Raw genomic sequence first — 18,639 nt, 5'->3', positions numbered from 1 at the left:
ATGATTCTTCTGTTACCTTCTCAATTATATTGCATTATTTAAAATGCATGCATTGAATTTGAAAATGATATAGAATTAAACTAATTCAAGCTTAAGAAAAAAAAATGTTTATAAAAATGTAAACTATAATTAATAGTGATAAACAAAAATGAATGCAATGTAGATATCTAGATAATAATGCTATCTAGTCATTTATATGGTTATGATGATGACGATGATGATTAGCACTCACCAAGGCCTACATGGTCCATGGAACCTTTAGATGGTAAGAGACTCCTACGAGTTCTTTTACATTTTATTTTTATGCTCAGAAAGCATTATCAGAAAGGGGTGGCATGAGGGGGAGGGATTTTCATTAATCGCGAAGGAATCATTGAATATAGATATGCTTGGGGACTTGGATGGAAGAAAAACAACCAAGCAAAGGCGTCATATGAGCTTGAGATTTCGAGTGGGAAGCTTCAGGGGGCCACGGGTCTGAGTGGAGTTGATGGTTTCAGTGTCGTTGTAGGGTTTGGTGTTGTTATTTGGCTGAATTGGGATTGGCTTCTGGTCTAGAACCTCAAGGAAGATTTGAGAGTAGAATCGTAGAGTAAAGTCTGTATGAATATGATCGATTTTAAGATTATTGTTGGAGAGAATGTTTATAAACTTCTGAACTTGAGGGTGTCTTGGGTCAGGACCTTGGGGCTTCGTTGGAGGCCAGTGAGGTGGATGGGATGGTGGATGGTCGGTTTCGGGAGCGGTGGGACAAGAGCATCTCGAATTTGAGCTGGAGTGACAGAAGGTTCTTTGACATTCTGGGAAGTCTGAAAATGGATTCGAGTGTGCAAAGTACAGAGAATAGTTCTCGGTCAAGCTCTTGGGGCAGTCGCAGGTCGGGGTCAGGGGGGTCGCAAGTGGGAAATTATCTAGCTGGTAGGAGAAATCAGCGAACCTACATCAATTGTGTGCAGGACCACATGGAATTCAGGGAAGGCCTCGCTGTATTGCAACGCAACATGCATAATCAGCAGCAATAGAACCTGACTATACAGTAGAATCCTACGAATTCTTTTACATTTTTTTTTGTGCTCAAAAAGAATTATCAAATTAGTTCCAACATCACCATAGTTGTGCTAACTTGAATGGCAAAGAAGACTAGTAGAGTGACAGATATTTTGAAAATTAAATCAAAGGTCAGTAGAATATCACAATTCAAGAGAAGGTTCTTTTCATCTTCAACGCTCTTACTCTTGCAAATGTGACAAAATATTTCATCCCATGGCGTTTTCCGAAGTGACCAACACCCTATTTCACTATGAAGTTTATGAGAATTTGTTCCTATTTTAGCAATGTTTATTTACTTCTTAAATTAGTCAAAAAGAGAGATACTTTTGATCACAATAACCCACTCCTTGGTCTAACATCTCATAAATTTCTTGCTCACATTGTTTATGGTTTTGAAAATTACATGGAATGGGATAAGTTGTTTGTTACTTTTGCGATTTCCCCTCCTCGCCTATATTGGAATATGATCTAATTGAATGAGAGCCACAATGACAATGCAACAAACAGTGAATCAATGTGAGGGATTCAAATAAGATATTTGATATTAGCTTGTGTTACAATAACATATGTCTATGTTCTAGATATTGCAATTGTTTATAAAATCTAAATACTTCCTATTCATGGAGGTGATCGAGTGATCGTGTGAACCATCATCCAAAAATGACGCATAATATCTTGTCATTTTTACATAAAGAAGCTTTATAATCTAACACCCTCTCTTTAGACTTACACTTTTGAAAATGAAACTTACACACATTGGCACAATAAATAATAGAACCAAAAATCCTCCAAAGGCTTTGGCAATAAAGAAATGCTTGATTTAGTAAGACTCCTTCAATTTCCTCCCTATTCCACTGAATGGTATAGTCTCATAGACATTATCCAAGTTTCCCAGCATCATTGGACATCATTATCACACGAAATATCTCATAGCCCTCAAAAAACGGTACAGTCTCCTAGGTATTATCCAAGTTTCCCAACATAATTGGGCATCATTAGCATGTGAAATGTCTCATAACCACCTCATAAAGTTACGTTGTCAAACTTACAGATCCTACATACCTTAAACGATTGGAAAAAAATACCCATATGCATGTCTTTGAACCCCGATCAGGTATAGCTTCTCTAATCCAATAGTGTCCTAAACTATTAAAAAATTATCTCTCTTCCCCTACATCCCTCCCTATCTTCAAATTGCAGGCTCTTCAAGTTTTTACAATTGTAGGTTTTACATATCTATATTTTTCGAGCTTTGCTCCACTTGTTTGAGTTGTTGGAGCAAAGCAGTGACTCTCATCAAATGAATACAATAACATTTTTATCAACAAAGACATCTAAAATAAAATTCAATGGCACTTGTGATCATCGCATTGATTTGATATTTACAATCAATCTCTATGTTCCGACACATAAGCTCATTGAAATAGTGGACATGGCTACATTTGCATGTCCAATATCTCTTTTCTCCCATGTTATCTCAACGTTATCTCTACCAAAAATACATCGAATTTGTAAACATTTCTCATCTCGCTAGTTATTCTCAGCCTCCTAAAGGATCTTGAAAGGCTATCGAGATATTTCTTGCATTTTATTTTGAATTTATAAATAAAATTGCTAACTAAGTGACCTTTAAAGTCACATACACTGGTATCTCTTACTATGGTATTAACCTTAAATATACCCACTTTTATAGCTAATAGAAAAACATCAAATGAATTTTATATAGATAATAGAGAAAGAGCACATGTCTCATCTTAGATATGAAAAAATTAAAACATCTTTCTAACTAACAAAGTTAGCCTTCTTGTCTCGAGAACTTGCAACAATCGTTCCTTCGTTAATTATCCTCATCGCATTTGGTCCAAGAATGATGTCGGCGTCCTTTCTGAACCGACTCATGGATCCATTAAAACAAGAATTGTAATAACAACATTCTTGATGGTAGATACTAGATAATATTTACCTATATTCTTCATTTTAGTCAGAAATATAAAATTCATCTATACCCTTCTATCTAGTCATAAGCATTGAAATTTTTTCCTCCATGCTCAATTTCACTTGTCTGGCATTCTGCCTCAAACTCCCAACAAGGAAAAACCTCAAAATATGGACAACCTGCAATCTCATTCGAACCCCTCCATATCTGATCCTTCTTCTTAAGCTTCCTCTCAACTTCCTGTGCCAGGATCTCCTTTGATTAGTTCTACTAAATCTGTTCTTTCTTCTTTTTCATCTACTTCTTTACTCCTTTCAACCTCCCTATTTTGAGGTTCACATAGAATTCCTGCTCTGATACCACTTTGATGTAGGCCCAATCCGACCCTACTTAAATCCCTGGCTTAGAAAACCCACAGTGCCCAAACCTCTATCAAAGAGGCACTTCCTTCAACCCTGTATAATAGCGTACAACTTACAAAATAATAATATAGTCACAGTGGGAGGATTTCAAAGGATATAACCTTTTTATAATCTAATTTCTAGTGGGAGGCGCTAAAGGGTATCAACCCTTTCTATATATATTCAAATTCTTGTGGCCTCGGCCCTTACTTATTAAAACAGGTGTGGATACCTCATGTGAATTGTACCTTCACTCCCCTCATGTAAGTGTAGAAAGCCCCAATTTCTCGTCGGTCTTAGGCTTCTCTTCATTCTCCTTGTGACCATGCCTTATAACCATGCGATCCATCATCCCGGGCCAAGTCCCTTACATTAAATCATAAAAAACATTTGGGCTTGAAGCTTCCCGGGATGGTCCACTTGTATTGTCTCGACATTGATTGGTATGTTGGCTTCCATGTCTGCCGCTACCCACATACGATATTTACAAAGGCCTCATTACTTTGATACCCAGCTCACTATTAAAATAAGTCTCGGTATATCCGTATCTTAGCTGGCCCACACTCAACTCCATGTAATGCTCCAAACAATCCCAGCCCTCTATTGATTAGTTGGGCTCACATGTTAGCCCAGTCCCAATCATCATGCCTATTCTAGTTAAGCACTCATCTTCTCTTTCTAGGATAATTCCTCCAGCCCGAAGTTGTCAAGAAACTGTTTTCTTATCCTTCTAGGATAAATCCTTTGACCTGGCGTCCATCTCCCGACTCTCTCAAGTGACGAACTTCTATCGGGACTTCAAAACAAACTAGGTGTTGTGCTCGTCTTCGTGTTTGGATTCTTCTACCAGTTTTTCCTCTATCCTCATCCTTTCTTTTTTGATCTTGGTCCTTCTCCAATCCTCTAGTCTTCTTCATACACACTTCTACACATTGATCCATCATAGTTCTTCTTTAATCTCCTAGGATCACCATGATTCCACTGCTCTACTATAATCACTTCAGTTGCACGACTCTCTTAAGTGCATTCATTTCCTTGGTATTTTAATTGTGTTTTGAGATGTTGTCCCCCCTGAGCTTCAAACAACAGTCCTCTGGCCTCTGCGCACTTTTGACGGCACTTTCTCTTAGTGCAATTCCACCTGATCTTCGATTCACTTGCAATTAACATGTATATATTGAATTCAACATAATACACAGAATCAACTTCGTATTGTAAAAAGACTTTGAGAATGGCGAGAATCTCAACACGCAGGTCAAACATTTGCATCAAAGTGTTTCTTCTATTAATATATGTACATAAAATACTTTACATAGGCCCTTGTAGCCATATTTACATTGCATGGCCCTTTCTTGGCTTTGAAGCAATACTTGACTCCTCAAGCCTCTTCGTTCTCTCTCTTTCCCCACACACACACATGATCTTATTTTAGCTACATATTTATACATAAGGATTCTGAACTATATTATGGTTTAGATCCATAAAATCCTCACCTAAAACCCCTATTCTAGGATTCCTAGGTCCATAAATATTTCAACAATCTAACTTCCCTCATTTCTCTCTAACTCTCTCAAATATTCTCGATATATATATTCTAAAAGAGAGATCTAGTTACAATACTCCTCATTTTCATCACTTGTGTACATTTCTTAAGAAAACATACGAAAACACAATTAAATAAATAATTGCACTCAATTAGGGAACCAACGCCCTTGGTAAATGAAAATGACTATTCTAGTCAAAAGTTATTTTGATTTGGAGGTAAGATGCTCGTGCATCAAAAACAATGGAGCTTTCCATAAAATTATGAAAATAAAAAATCAAAAGTGTCAATACAGTAACTCACTCCTCCTTCAAGGACTAATGTAGAAGACAAGGCTAGGTTTGATAGGACATTGATTGTGTATTGTGTGTGAGTGTTTGCAAAAAGTGATTTATCTTTTCAATGAATAGAAACTATCACAACCACATTAGTAGATGTGGTTGATATATGTCGATCGATATAATTTCCATACGTCTATTGGCATATAAAAGGTGCAAAATGTCGTCGATCGGCATATATCAAGCACAATTTATTAATGTGGTTGTGTTAGCTGATGATCAATGTGTGTGGGAAAGATTAGTATACAACGGTTGACTATCCTTGACTATGGTAAATTTGTTCAAGCTATAGTCGAGGAGGGTTTACTATGGTAAACCTATAGTTGACTATGGATGACCATGCTAGTCCACTTCAACCTATACTTTAATATGATACATTATGATTGAAAATGGTTTACCACTATTGACAATCATTGTCAATCTTTGGTAATGGTTGACCATGGCTGACTCTAGTCAACCATGATTACCATGTTGACCATGGGTGAGCATGATTTGAAAAGCTTTACCATTCACTATGATAGATTATCATTGGCAATGGTTTGCCACCGCTGACCATGGATTTCCATGTTTGATCATGGTTGAAATGATGGTTAACCATGGCTAACTTACCTTGTCTAATGGATATTTTCTTAAGAAATTTTCATTGTTTTACCACATAAAATTTTAAGTGTTTTCTATCATTACTTCCTTGAAAATGTTTATACAGATTCTAAAAACCAACAAGTGGTATAATAGCACTAGTTAGAGGAAAACGAGTGGTAGAAGAAACCCTAGCCACAAGTTTGTAGGCCTGTTCTTTGATAAGGAATTTGTGTTTTGTCTTTATCTATAGATCGCTTGAAGAATTTCTCAAACCTAAAGAGGATATGTAGTTCATACAACCATCAAACATATAATTTTAAGCATTCACAAAGATCAAATAAGGGTATCTATGGTTGGATTATAGTCAATTTTGGGTAGAAAATTTTGTAAGGTTGCAGTCATGCATAGTAAGATGTAACATCCCACTTCAACATATACTTTAATATGATAAATTATGATTGAAAAAAGTTTACCACTATTCACCATTATTGTCCATGTTTGGTAATGGTTGCCCATGGCTGCCTATTGCCAACCATGATGACTATGTTGACCATGGGTGGACATGTAAGATCACTCTAATTTCAATTAGAATTACTTGTAATCTATCAATATATATATATATATATATATATATATATATATATAAATATATATATATATATATATATATACATAACACGATTTTCTTCAATTATTAAAGCCCAGCAAACTATCCTTGATAACGTATTGATCCATTTTCCAGATATCTTCTTCGTGAAACAATGAGAGTTCACTCCCAACACTTTTGTCTAGATTCATATATGGCATGGTATTCCAATTGATGAACTTATTATGGATTAGGATCAACTCCTCAATGCCTAAAATATGTTTATTTGAAGTATTGATCTAACCAAATAGTCTTTATGTTATGCTTGCATTATAATATACAACTACTACAACCATAAGTACATTGCAATACCCAATTAATTGTTTGTGTTTAGCCTTGCTCCATATAAACCATGTTCTTGACCTTATGGTATGATATTATTTAAAAAATTACAAAGAGGAGTAACCTATATCTCTGTAAGTTTCGTAGAGTTGACATATATATTAATGTATGGGAAAAAGGTTCAAAATGATTAAATTCCTTGGTTAGAGATATATTTTTTCCCTTATGCTTCTCAAGGTTCTCGACTCCGTGGAGTCCTCCGTGGCTATTTTTTATTTCGTGGAGGCCTTCCCACCCTCGACCCGTGTGAATTTGATATAGTTCGTGGTATGGTCCACCTCTCAATATGCTCAATAACGTGTGTAATCTCGACGGTCCAGATTGCTCAGGGTTGATATCAATGGTGAATTTATTTTGTTTTGGTCTTAAGTAACTACCTCCTTATGGCCCAACCACCACCTTCGTCTCATTTTCTCGTATGTTGTTTGTGAAACAAGCTATGAAATTGGAAGCTTTCTCTTGGTAATTAGGGTTTATCCCTTAGTATTGATGGTTCGCATAGTAATTCTTTGTTGGCTTTGGCCCAAATGCTTCTATCAAAGGTTTTTCTTGTGGTCCAAGGAAAATTTTACATCTCTAGGTTGGAAATAGACCCTAAAAGCATTCATTTAACTTTTATTATTATGCATATTTACTCCTTGCAACTAATTGTTAGTTAAATCTTATTTCTCTGTTAATCATCATTTTTGGTTAAAATTATAGGTGAAATCCCAACATTATGTGGCTTCCAAGTTATGGTGTCCACCTTTTCCAAGATTCAATGTTGCGGCTCCAAGCCATACAATATTTACAAGGTAAAATTCCCTAAAAAACATTTCTATAAGTTCAAACCCTAGCTTGTTTTTCTCTTTAGAAAGGAAGAACGGTTTACCATTATAGCATATTCATCGATACTAATAATTCATATTTTATGGAGCAGGGTTTGGACTACTACTTCATGTCACTCGTCGGGTAAACCCTCTTGTTTACCTTCCTTACATGTTTACCACGTTACTTTTACAATAATCCCTTGAGAAAATTTTAGCGTTTTTAACCAAATTTGTATTCACCTTGTAGGTTAGTTGTGGCTTTGGTTATCTTCATTGAGCCTTTTCTTAAAATGGATTTTCACAATATTTTCTCTCCTATGCTTCACAACCATTACAAGTGCTTACAAAATTTTCATTTCTTTTCTACGGTTTTCATACTGACGTTACCAAGACCCTTCTAGAATTTTCTTGGCTTAGGGTTTTATGAAAAGGCCTTATGTTGGCCATGGTTTTATGAATTTCTGAAACTCGCTATGTAATTCATAAAAATATGTATTTTTTGAAAAATCCCAACTTTTGTAGACAATATTTTCACCTGTATTCATCATTATTGGAGTTTAACGATTCTTTGCTTCCATTAGTAAATTTTATAGTTAATATATACTTACCAATCTTGGTCATGTTTGTAAACTCTTATATACATTATATTTGTTTTCTCCTCATGCCACGAAGGTGATAGTATATTATTGTTATGAAACCTTGTATAAGTTAATAAATAACTTTACCTGACAGGGTTTTTTTTTTTTCTTTTGTATAAGTTAGAGTATAAAAAAAGATCGTCACCCATGTGGATGTGGATTAAATTTATTGGTATTTTGTTCGTAATAAAAGGCACAATTGTATGATTGTTTTTCTTGAAAATATCTTCTAAAGTATGGGTTTCTATTTTATAGGGCTTTTGCACCCTTACATTTATCATTTCTCCATTCATTTATGTAAACATGTATGCCATATTCTTTTCCATAAGTTTGATATGATTATATTTACTCCCATACTACCAATGCTATGATTCCTATATACTTTAATGAAATATATAGCAAAGAATCTTTTTATTTTCATGTACACTAGTGGGTTATGTCATGGAAACTTCTCCAAGTTCTCCTCTGAGCCCTAACCTCTTCGACATTCAGGATTGTTGTCCCTGGGATAATAAATAGCAATCCTCCCTAGTTATGGCCTAGGACATTTAACGTCAGCCAAGTCTCTTATCCTTCTACTTCTAGTCTATATATATATATATATATATATATATATATATATATATATATATATACCATTCAATTCTACGACCAAAAGGAATTAAGCAAACAAATTCAGGTTATAATTTTGACATTCATTAGACTTATTTATAGCGCTTTTACCTGAGGTGACATTCTTTTCTTTTCCTTTTAAATCATTCACACCCTCAAGGTAAATTCTAGGCTAAGTTTCTTATTTAAACCTCTTACCATCCTCTACGACAAATGTAAAGCTTGACCTACACTTGTAGTGTTCAAGCTACCTGTAACAGATTGGAGACAGATACACACGCAACTACAAATACGTGTACATGTATCTACCTATTACAATTATAATCATTATGAGGATTTTCCCATAGTTCAAATTTAGTATTGAACCTTCCAATTTCCAAAGTAAATTGGTCAACATAAAAATCAATAACATTTCTATCCTCACCTAAATGCTTCCCGAAATTATGCTAAGGGCTTCCACGTTCCTCCCAACCATGAAATAGTTTTTCCAGTTTGTTCCCTACATGCTCCACTTCTCTCTTTATCGAAAAGAACATAGAAATCTCTTTCGAAATCTACCTCCTGAACCCTTTAGCAGTGTCTTGCTAGTTCAATGGGTTCTAAAACAGTTTGTCTCTCCCACTACTCCTCTTTTCAAAATAAATTGTCTTTATATCCCATAGTTCTCTTTTTACAGTTCCACCTCATGAAATATATCTCCACTCATGAAAATTTCTTGGTCTGCCAATAGTTGTACTAAATAATGGCAAAAAGGAGGATTTTTTTTTTTTGTTCCTTCCCCCTTCTTGGACATAACTGATTTCAACTATTTTCCTGCCAGTTAGGATTCAAATCTCACATGACAACAAAACTGAGGCTTCTAATTATATAATTTATAGAGATGACCCCCCAAGTCACAAAATTTACATTCCATTTACTATGCAATTAGAAATGAAAATGAAACTTCGCATATTCTTTTCACCAACAACTTTTCTAAGTAAAATTACTTCCTTATCAACTTCCACAACAAAGTTTTGTAACACAAGGTCTGGATAAGGCCAGTTGCTCTAATTGATTTTGTTGTAATGTATCTCATTTTCAATCTAAAAGAAAAACAAAAATTCATTGACTTAAATATAGTGTCAACAACAATTTCTCCTTAGGAAATATGTCTTCATAATAAAATTCGAACATCAATCATGTTCCTCCTTTGAATTCATAAGTGTTATTTTACACTTAGCATTATTTTCTAGTGATTTACTAATCAAGACCTCGAGTCTCATTATTTTTTTTGGTTTGTTTCCATATCTACACCTCCATTAGAGAAACAACCATAGGTAAAGTTCATAGGACTACTATAGTTCTCTTTCTTACTAACATTATTACCGCATTGACAATAACTCTTTCCAGTCATAAGGTTTTGGTAAATCATAAAGCAATGGACTTTATAATATATACATGTATGTTTTACATGTCTTGAATCATACGTTCTGGTACCCTTTATGGTTATGTCACAATAGTTGTATTATATATGTATTCACACCCCTTTACACTATCCTAGCAAAGGATATACATTATACAGTATTTTCTTATTTGATCATTACACCTATGAATACACTCATATGAACTTGGAACATTGGGTTATCACCCCCCTCGACGTTATTTTTATTGCTTGTCAAATTATCCCTAGGTCATCTCCCCTTAATCACATGTTGATTAGGTTCTATGGTTGTGACGCACCAAGGACATCCAATGGTTGAGACTAAAAGAAGGGTATACTACTAGGGTAAAGTTGCTCTATCTTGTTCATTTACCTTTTAACATTTATTTTGTTAAGAATGTGGTTTTTTCTCTGTAGAGGCTAAATGAGGGTTTCAAACCCTGACCTTTTATCATGGCAGGTGTTCTTGATACCAATATTCATTTTTTTTTTGGATATCTCTTCCATATGTTTAGAAGTCTTTCATCCACACAAGAAATTTTTCATAAGAGGTAGAGGTAAACAACAATTCTCATTTTTTTACTTGAACTAATTTTAGTTTTTAGATCTCTTGGTTCGCCATTACAATTTCTAACTATTACAATGCTTCTTTTTGGAGGAAATTTAGGGGTTTGTGGCTTGTATACCAACGAGGAATCATTCTGATACTTTGTCTCATTTTTAAAAGGTTGGTTACTAAATTTTCAAAGGGTTTCTAGGAGTTTTGCTTCGCCACTAACTATCATGTAATTTCCCTCGACCCTTTGCTCTTATTTTCGGACACTGCAAATTGATCTTGTTATACGCCATCATGCTCCTCTGTATATGTCCATAGTTGAGATTATCATTCTTATGGTTTCATTCTTGATTCTAGAGAGGAATAGGGAGTAGCTTTAGTTAGGAGGCCTGTCATAGAACTTAAATGTATTCTATGTTAATTTACTTATTTTCCATTGTGTCCTTTTAGCATAATCATTCCTTTCTTAATTCGTGACATTTTGAATTCAAACCTTTTTAGGTTTTCGTTAGGGGAATTTTGAGATCTAAAATGGGCCTCCTAAGAAAAATGTACAACTAAAATGAATTTATAAGAAAAAATAGGATTCAAGATGATGATGTCAACCATGGGGGATGATTCACCATTTTTGGAGTAAAAAAGTAAAAATATTAAAACATAATAAAATAATAAAACTACTTTTTTAGCTCGTATTTTAAACTCGTCTCCCTAAGGCTTTACCCAAATTTCAATCGGGAGTACTCATTGGATGCAAAATTTAGTTCCTCATCCAAGGAGTACCCATGTTTCATACTTTCGATGGACCCGATGGACCTGAGATTCAAACAACAGTCCTCTGGCCTCTGCGCACTTTTGACGGCACTTTCACTTAGTGCAATTCCACCTGATCTTCGATTCACTTGCAATTAACCTATATATATTGAATTCAACATAATACACAGAATCAACTTCGTATTGTAAAAAGACTTTGAGAATGGCCAGAATCACAGCACGCAGGTCAAACATTTGCATCAAAGTGTTTCTTCTATTAATATATGTACATAAATACTTTACATAGGCCCTTGTAGCCATATTTTCATTGCATGGCCCTTTGTTGCCTTTGAAGCAATACTTGACTCCTCAAGCCTCTTCGTTCTCTCTCTTTCCCCACACAAACACATGATCTTATTTTAGCTACATATTTATACATAAGGATTCCAAACTATATTATGGTTTAGATCCATAAAATCCTCCCCTAAAACCCCTATTCTAGGATTCCTAGGTCCATAAATCTTTCAACAATCTAACTTCCCTCATTTCTATCTAACTCTCTCAAATATTATCGATATCTATATTCTAAAAGAGAGATCTAGCTACAATACTCCTCATTTTCATCACTTGTGTACATTTCTTAAGAAAACATACAAAAACACAATTAAATAAATAATTACACTCAATTAGGGAACCAACTGCCTTGGTAAATGAAAATGACTATTCTATTCAAAAGTTATTTTGATTTGGAGGTAAGATGCTCGTGCATCAAAAACAATGGAGCTTTCTATAAAATTATGAAAATCAATAATCAAAAGTGTCAATATGGTAACTCACTCCTCCTTCAGGGACTAATGTAGAAGACAAGACTAGGTTTTACAGGACATTGATTGTGTATTGTGTGTGAGTGTTTGCAGAAAGTGATTTATCTTTTCAATGAATAGAAACTATCACAAGCACATTAGTAAATGTGGTTGATATACGTCGATCGATATAATTTCCATACGTATATTGGCATATAAAAGGTGCAAAATGTCGTCGATCGGCATATATCAAGCACAATTTACTAATGGGGTTGTGCTAGCTGATGATCAATGTGTGTGGGAAAGATTAGTAGACAACGGCTGACTATCCTTGACTATGGTAAATTTGTTCAAGTTGTAGTCGAGGAGGGTTTAATATGGTAAACCTATAGTTGACTATGGATGATCATGCTAGTCCACTTCAACATATATTTTAATATGATAGATTATGATTGAAAATGGTTTACCACTATTGACAATCATTGTCCATCTTTGGTAATGGTTGACCATGGCTGACTATGGTCAACAATGATTACCATGTTGACCATGGATGAACATGATTTGTAAAACTTTACCATTCACTATGATAGATTATCATTGATATGGTTTACCACCACTGACCATGGCTTTCCATGTTTGATCATGGTTGAAAATGATGGTTAACCATGGCTGACTTACCTTGTCTCATGGATATTTTCTTGATAAATTTTCATTGTTTTACCACATAAAATTTTAAGTGTTTTCTATCATTACTTCTTTGTTGAAAATGTTTTTACAGATTCTAAAAACCAACAAGTGGTATCATAGCACTAGTTAGAGGAAGACGAGTGGCAGAAGAAACCCTAGCCACAAGTTTGTAGGCCTGTTCTTTGATAAGGAATTTGTGTTTTGTCTTGATCTATAGATCCCTTGAAGAAACCCTCAAACATGAAGAGGATATGTAGTTCATACAACCATCAAACATATAATTTTAAGCATTCACAAAGATCAAATAAGGGTATCTAGGGTTGGATTATAGTCAATTTTGGGTAGAAAATTTTGTAAGGTTGCAGTCACACATAGTAAGATGTAACATCCCACTTCAACATATACTTTAATATGATAAGTTATGATTGAAAGAAATTACCACTATTCACCATTATTGTCCATGTTTGGTAATGGTTGCCCATGGCCAACCATGATGACTATGTTGACCATGGGTGGACATGTAATATCCCTTTAATTTCAATTAGAATTCAATAGAATAGTCTCCTTCTCAGATATTCAATAGAATAGTCTCCTGGGAAACCTATGGGAGAGAGCATGTTCCTCCCAACCAATGAGTTACTACCAGTAATTCCCCCAGAGGTCAATTTCTTGCCTCTTGAAACAACAAACCCGTATGTATTCCTTAGTGGTATTTTATAATTCTTCCCAACATATTTTTCCTTTAATTAGCTAGGCTTTCCTTTTTAATTAGGAAAAATTCTTTCCTTTCGCCTTTAAAGCAAATCTTTCTCTCTAGTTGTGCTTTCTTTTCCTTTTCATCCAGCTTATCATTTCTCTCTAGCTAAATTCTTAACTTAATAATTCTCTCTCATTATGATATTTCATGAATAATAATTTAGCATAATATTTCTCTTCAATTATGTTATTTTCTTAATCTTAATTTCTCCTCGGATTTTTCTTAGGAAAATATTTGGTAAGGCTATGTGGACTTAACCACTTGACAATATTCTAAAATAGAAAAAAGTCCCTATTACTTATGTTTTCTTTCCCATACAATTCCCAACAAAACATGTACTCATAATATAAAATTCCATTCCATAATCCATCAATTCAATCCTTTCCAAAAACTAATTCAATAATCTAAAAAAATCTAAAAATAGTCATGCCTTTCAAAATAAGAGCACTAGGGGTATCACATGTGTTGGGATTCTCCTCTCTTAATTTCCAAGCAATATGATAATCTCTTGAAAATGTACTCCTCCTTCACGTACACAAGGACGCTCCAAGATGGCTATGCATGGAACATATCCACAATTACGCACACGGGAACGATTCAATATGGATCTATGAAAAAAAAATATACACCTTTACCCCTGCAACCTTTTCAATGCAATATGGATCTATGAAAAAAAAATATACACATTTACCCCGTTCCTGCAACCTTTTCGTTTCACAATCGCATGAGGAAACTAATTTGGCATAGATTTGACGCCTTTCAAGCTTAACTACCCATCAATATTTGCTCAAAACTATTCCTTGAGTGGAGAGTTTTTGCTTTTGCTCGGCTTTTTGGGTGCTTAAGGAAACCACCTGGGCATGCAAGCCTCACACATTGTGGAAGACTTTTGACTTTATGTCTCTTCAATTTGGTTGAATTGTATTCTATTGATATTATTAATAATGTATTAATGATGTTAATAATAATATTGTGAATAATATTAATGTAAATATTTTTTCTATTAATATTGTTAACATCTAAAACATTACGCCCACCTTTGGATGACGGTGAATTGAAATGTTGTTAAGGTTATTTGTGATATTCAGGTTCAAAATCCCCCGTTACTAAGGTTAATCTAGCAAGAAAAAAAAAACAATCTTAATAATACTATCTTATTTTATGACTAAATCAAATATTAAAATGTTATTATAAAAATAATGTTATAATATTTAAAATATTAATATTGTTAATAATGTTAAATAATAGTAGTCAACATTAATAATGTAATTAAAATAATAATAAAATAATTATACAAAAATAATATTATTGTCATTAATAAATGTAATATAAAATAATAATAATAATTAAAATTATTATTATTATTATTCACATGAGTGTTGTTAATATTAATTAGTAATTTTTAAAGTGTCAATGTATTTGTAATATTTGTTTTTCATTAAAAATCAGTATTAATGTATTGGTAGAAAAAAAATCTATTTACTAAAAATATACAAAATGTAAAACCCAATTTCTGAAATATTCCCAAGTGTAAATTTTTAACGTAAAATATAGTTTTAAGATTTATTTATTTAATAGTAATACAATTTGCTTAAAATTTAATGTAAAACTTACATTAAATTTTAAATTATATTTTTAACTCTAAAAGAGGAGGTAAATATTTGGGATTTCTTTATATTTGTTTGGCATATATGTTAATAAATACAATGTGCCCATAACTACCTACAAGGTAGAATGGTCTAGATTGCATAAGTTGTTCCCTCAGTAGAGATTCTTATTCATATGGATGGCCTATATAAATTTTGTGTTATATTTCAGAAATTGGGGGAGTATCCGTCCTCCTGTTTATATTTAATTGCAATAAACTCTTATTCATGTGGATGGTCTATATAAATTTTGTGTTATATTTCAGAAATTGGGGGTATCCATCCACCTGTTTATAATTCGGCTCTCGATTAAAACAAAAAAAAAAATAGGCAACATTTGAGTTGTTATTCTATTGAAATTCATATCTCTTTTTTCATTTCAAATTCAAATACAAAATCTAACACTTAGAAAGTCAAATAATATAGTAATGTTTATATGTATTTTTATGTGGTTAAAAATAGTATGTTACTATTTATTTATTTTAAAAGGAATTCATACAACTTTTTAGCATTTCAAATACAGAACTGAAATTTCGATTTTTTTTATTATTTCAAATTCAAATACAAAATTTAAAAAAAAAAATGGAAATTTAATTTTGCCATTCAAATACAAAATCCAAAATCCAAAAGTCATTAAAAATCAATTTAAGAAAATATTTTGAAATCAAATTTAAAACGATTTATCTCGTCCGCCCGAAGCAAAACCTAAATTGAAATCATGTCCGCCAGACACAAAATCTAAATTTAAAGTAGTGTCACCAGAGGAAAAAACTAAATTTAATCAGTCATTCATTTAGTCTTTATAATGCAGTGAGTGTATTTTTTTCACCTCAGCCATATATTTGTTTTGTTTGGAAGAGAGGCATGATGATGCGTGGTCGATGTATGATGCATGATGAGCCGTGTCGATGTATTGAGCGGAGATATTAGGGTATGTTGTGTCAAAGAGTAAACGATCGCAACACAGAAATTTCACATTACCAAAAAGGACACCAGTACGGATTAAATGATAAGAGTGTTTCTTTATATCCCGTCTTTAATTCAAAGTCAAATACTTTTCTTTTGTTTGCATCACAATTAAAAGACAAATACTTTTATTTTGTTTGCATCAGATGAGATGCATCGTGCAGCGCTCCATCAATTCAACCGATAAGCTATTAGGCAGTGTCGTGTCCATTAAACAGAAACAGAAAGGTGTAAATGATTATAACATAAAACTCTCAAACACCCATATTGATGTAAAATTTTCCTTTATTGCATATAGAGGAGTCACGAGTGTACACGTGAGGGAAAGAGAGGTTTTATTGATTTGTTTGTTTGGTCGCATAACAGCCGACGAATGACTGGTGACTCCTGGCATGAATGAATGATTGAATTAGATGAGTGGGCATCAACCCAAGAATTTCCTTTGGAGAAGTTGCACGAGGGAGGCATCGATCTTGAAAGCTTTGGCCAGAAGGGAGGCATCAACCGGGGGAGAGGCTCCAAACAAGGATTGGGCGACCTGCTGGGTTCCTGGAAGCTGGCTGCTCAGTGCAGCGATGGCCACTGCGTTGCCATAGCCCACGTTCTGTTGGAAGTGCACCAGACCTTTGGGGAACACGAACACGTCTCCCTTCTCAAGCGTTTTGCTGAACAATTTATTGGCAGTGGTGATAAAGCCGACTGAGAGAGTACCCTCGATGACCACCAAGATTTCTGTGGCCCGCGGATGAGTGTGAGGGGGATTAAGGCCGAGAGGAGCAGCGAAATCAATCCGAGCCATGGAGATTCCCAAGGTGTTTAAGCCTGGTATCTGCATTACATTGGCTGCAGTGACGTTGGATCCCATCATGTTACTTGTATCCCCTGCAACATTTAAGCCCCTGAACATGAAGTCATTTGCGGTAACCATGCTTGCATCCTTACACGGGAACCCGTTCACATTAACTGCAATTACAGTCAAATAAACATATATATATGATCAGATTATATTATTATTCACATCGCATGAAACGAATCGAAAACCTAATAAACATATATATGATCAGATTATATTATTATTCACATCGCATGAAACGAAACGAAACCCTGATAAGCAAACACATGATCACGGCCTCAAACTCAAAGTCTTACATACCTCCACTCTTCGTGTCAGCCACACAAACGTCTTGTAAAGGATCTGCATCACCTGCACGCACAATATTAACAATATTATGCGCCACTAGTACTACAAGCGCTAGCGCTAGAAAGGATTTCATGACTGGACTGCAGGCAACTGACTGACTACTATTCTTCGATTCGATTCGAGTAGATGCTCCCTCTGATCTGATCTGATCCTTAGATGATAGATTGAGTTTGGTGAAATATGAAGAGCATTCTTCCTTTTTATAACACGCCAACGTTCTTGAGTTAAATTTGCTTGCTTGATGGACTCCTTCTTTGTACTTGGACGCGGTTGTGTTTCCAAATTAAAATTGAGAAAGACGCAGTCATAGTCATTGGCTACGTCCGCCACATATGACCCTGTCCTTATTGGATCTGGCTGCGTCTCAACCAAGGGAAGAAGGGATATGTTTTAGATTTAAGTATCTCAACGAAGCTGTCAACAATTTCGGGTTTCTTCATGCAGACTTGGTCAGTCTGTCTACTCGTAGCAGAAACATTCTGTTTTTCTTTTATTGTTTAAACAGAATAGTATTGCACAACACACCTCCTTTTCCATTTGGAAATATTTTTTTAAAATATAAACTTTGAACTAAGTCGTCCACAATTAAATATATATATAGACAGTCATCGATGTGATGTTTAACATTATTTTGTATTTATCACGCGCATTTACTGTACCAAACCATATTCGTTTTCCCATCTCCAAACATATCGCTATGCTCTTCATCAAGATTATTTCCATTGTGTGTGTTAACCCTCGGGGAAAGCAGCTAAGTCAAACATTGTTCAATAACATGAAACAGCCACTCTTTACGCAAATTACCCTAATCCTTACTTTAAAAAACAAGGACAACCTCTTAATTTAGTAACCGGAGAACCCTAACCATTTTTCATCCACTTCATTTCTGTAGTGGTTTCTTTCTGGTACTGTGTGTTGCTCTTTTACATCATTGGTATTTTCATTGTCTTTCTATG

General features: G+C 34.3%; 1 protein-coding gene across 1 annotated transcript; it reads right to left on the bottom strand.

Moving 5' to 3' along the window:
* Positions 1–16,803: 16,803 nt before the first annotated feature.
* LOC149256892 (germin-like protein 1-3) lies at positions 16,804–17,851 on the bottom strand. Its single transcript, XM_089368631.1, has 2 exons — positions 17,636–17,851; positions 16,804–17,445 (listed from the first exon to the last, which is right to left on the bottom strand). Exons 1-2 carry the CDS (start codon positions 17,754–17,756, stop codon positions 16,907–16,909), a joined length of 660 nt encoding a protein of 219 aa, XP_089224757.1. The 5' UTR covers positions 17,757–17,851; the 3' UTR covers positions 16,804–16,906.
* Between the last annotated feature and the right edge of the window lie 788 nt (positions 17,852–18,639).

The sequence above is a fragment of the Pinus tabuliformis genome, chromosome 6, assembly GCF_031772625.1.
Source record: "Pinus tabuliformis cultivar Carrire ecotype Pingquan chromosome 6, CPIR1, whole genome shotgun sequence".
NCBI classification, from domain to species: Eukaryota; Viridiplantae; Streptophyta; class Pinopsida; order Pinales; family Pinaceae; genus Pinus; species Pinus tabuliformis.
The sequence above is the reverse complement of the archived record's forward strand: the minus strand, read 5'-3'. Positions and strand labels throughout refer to the sequence as shown.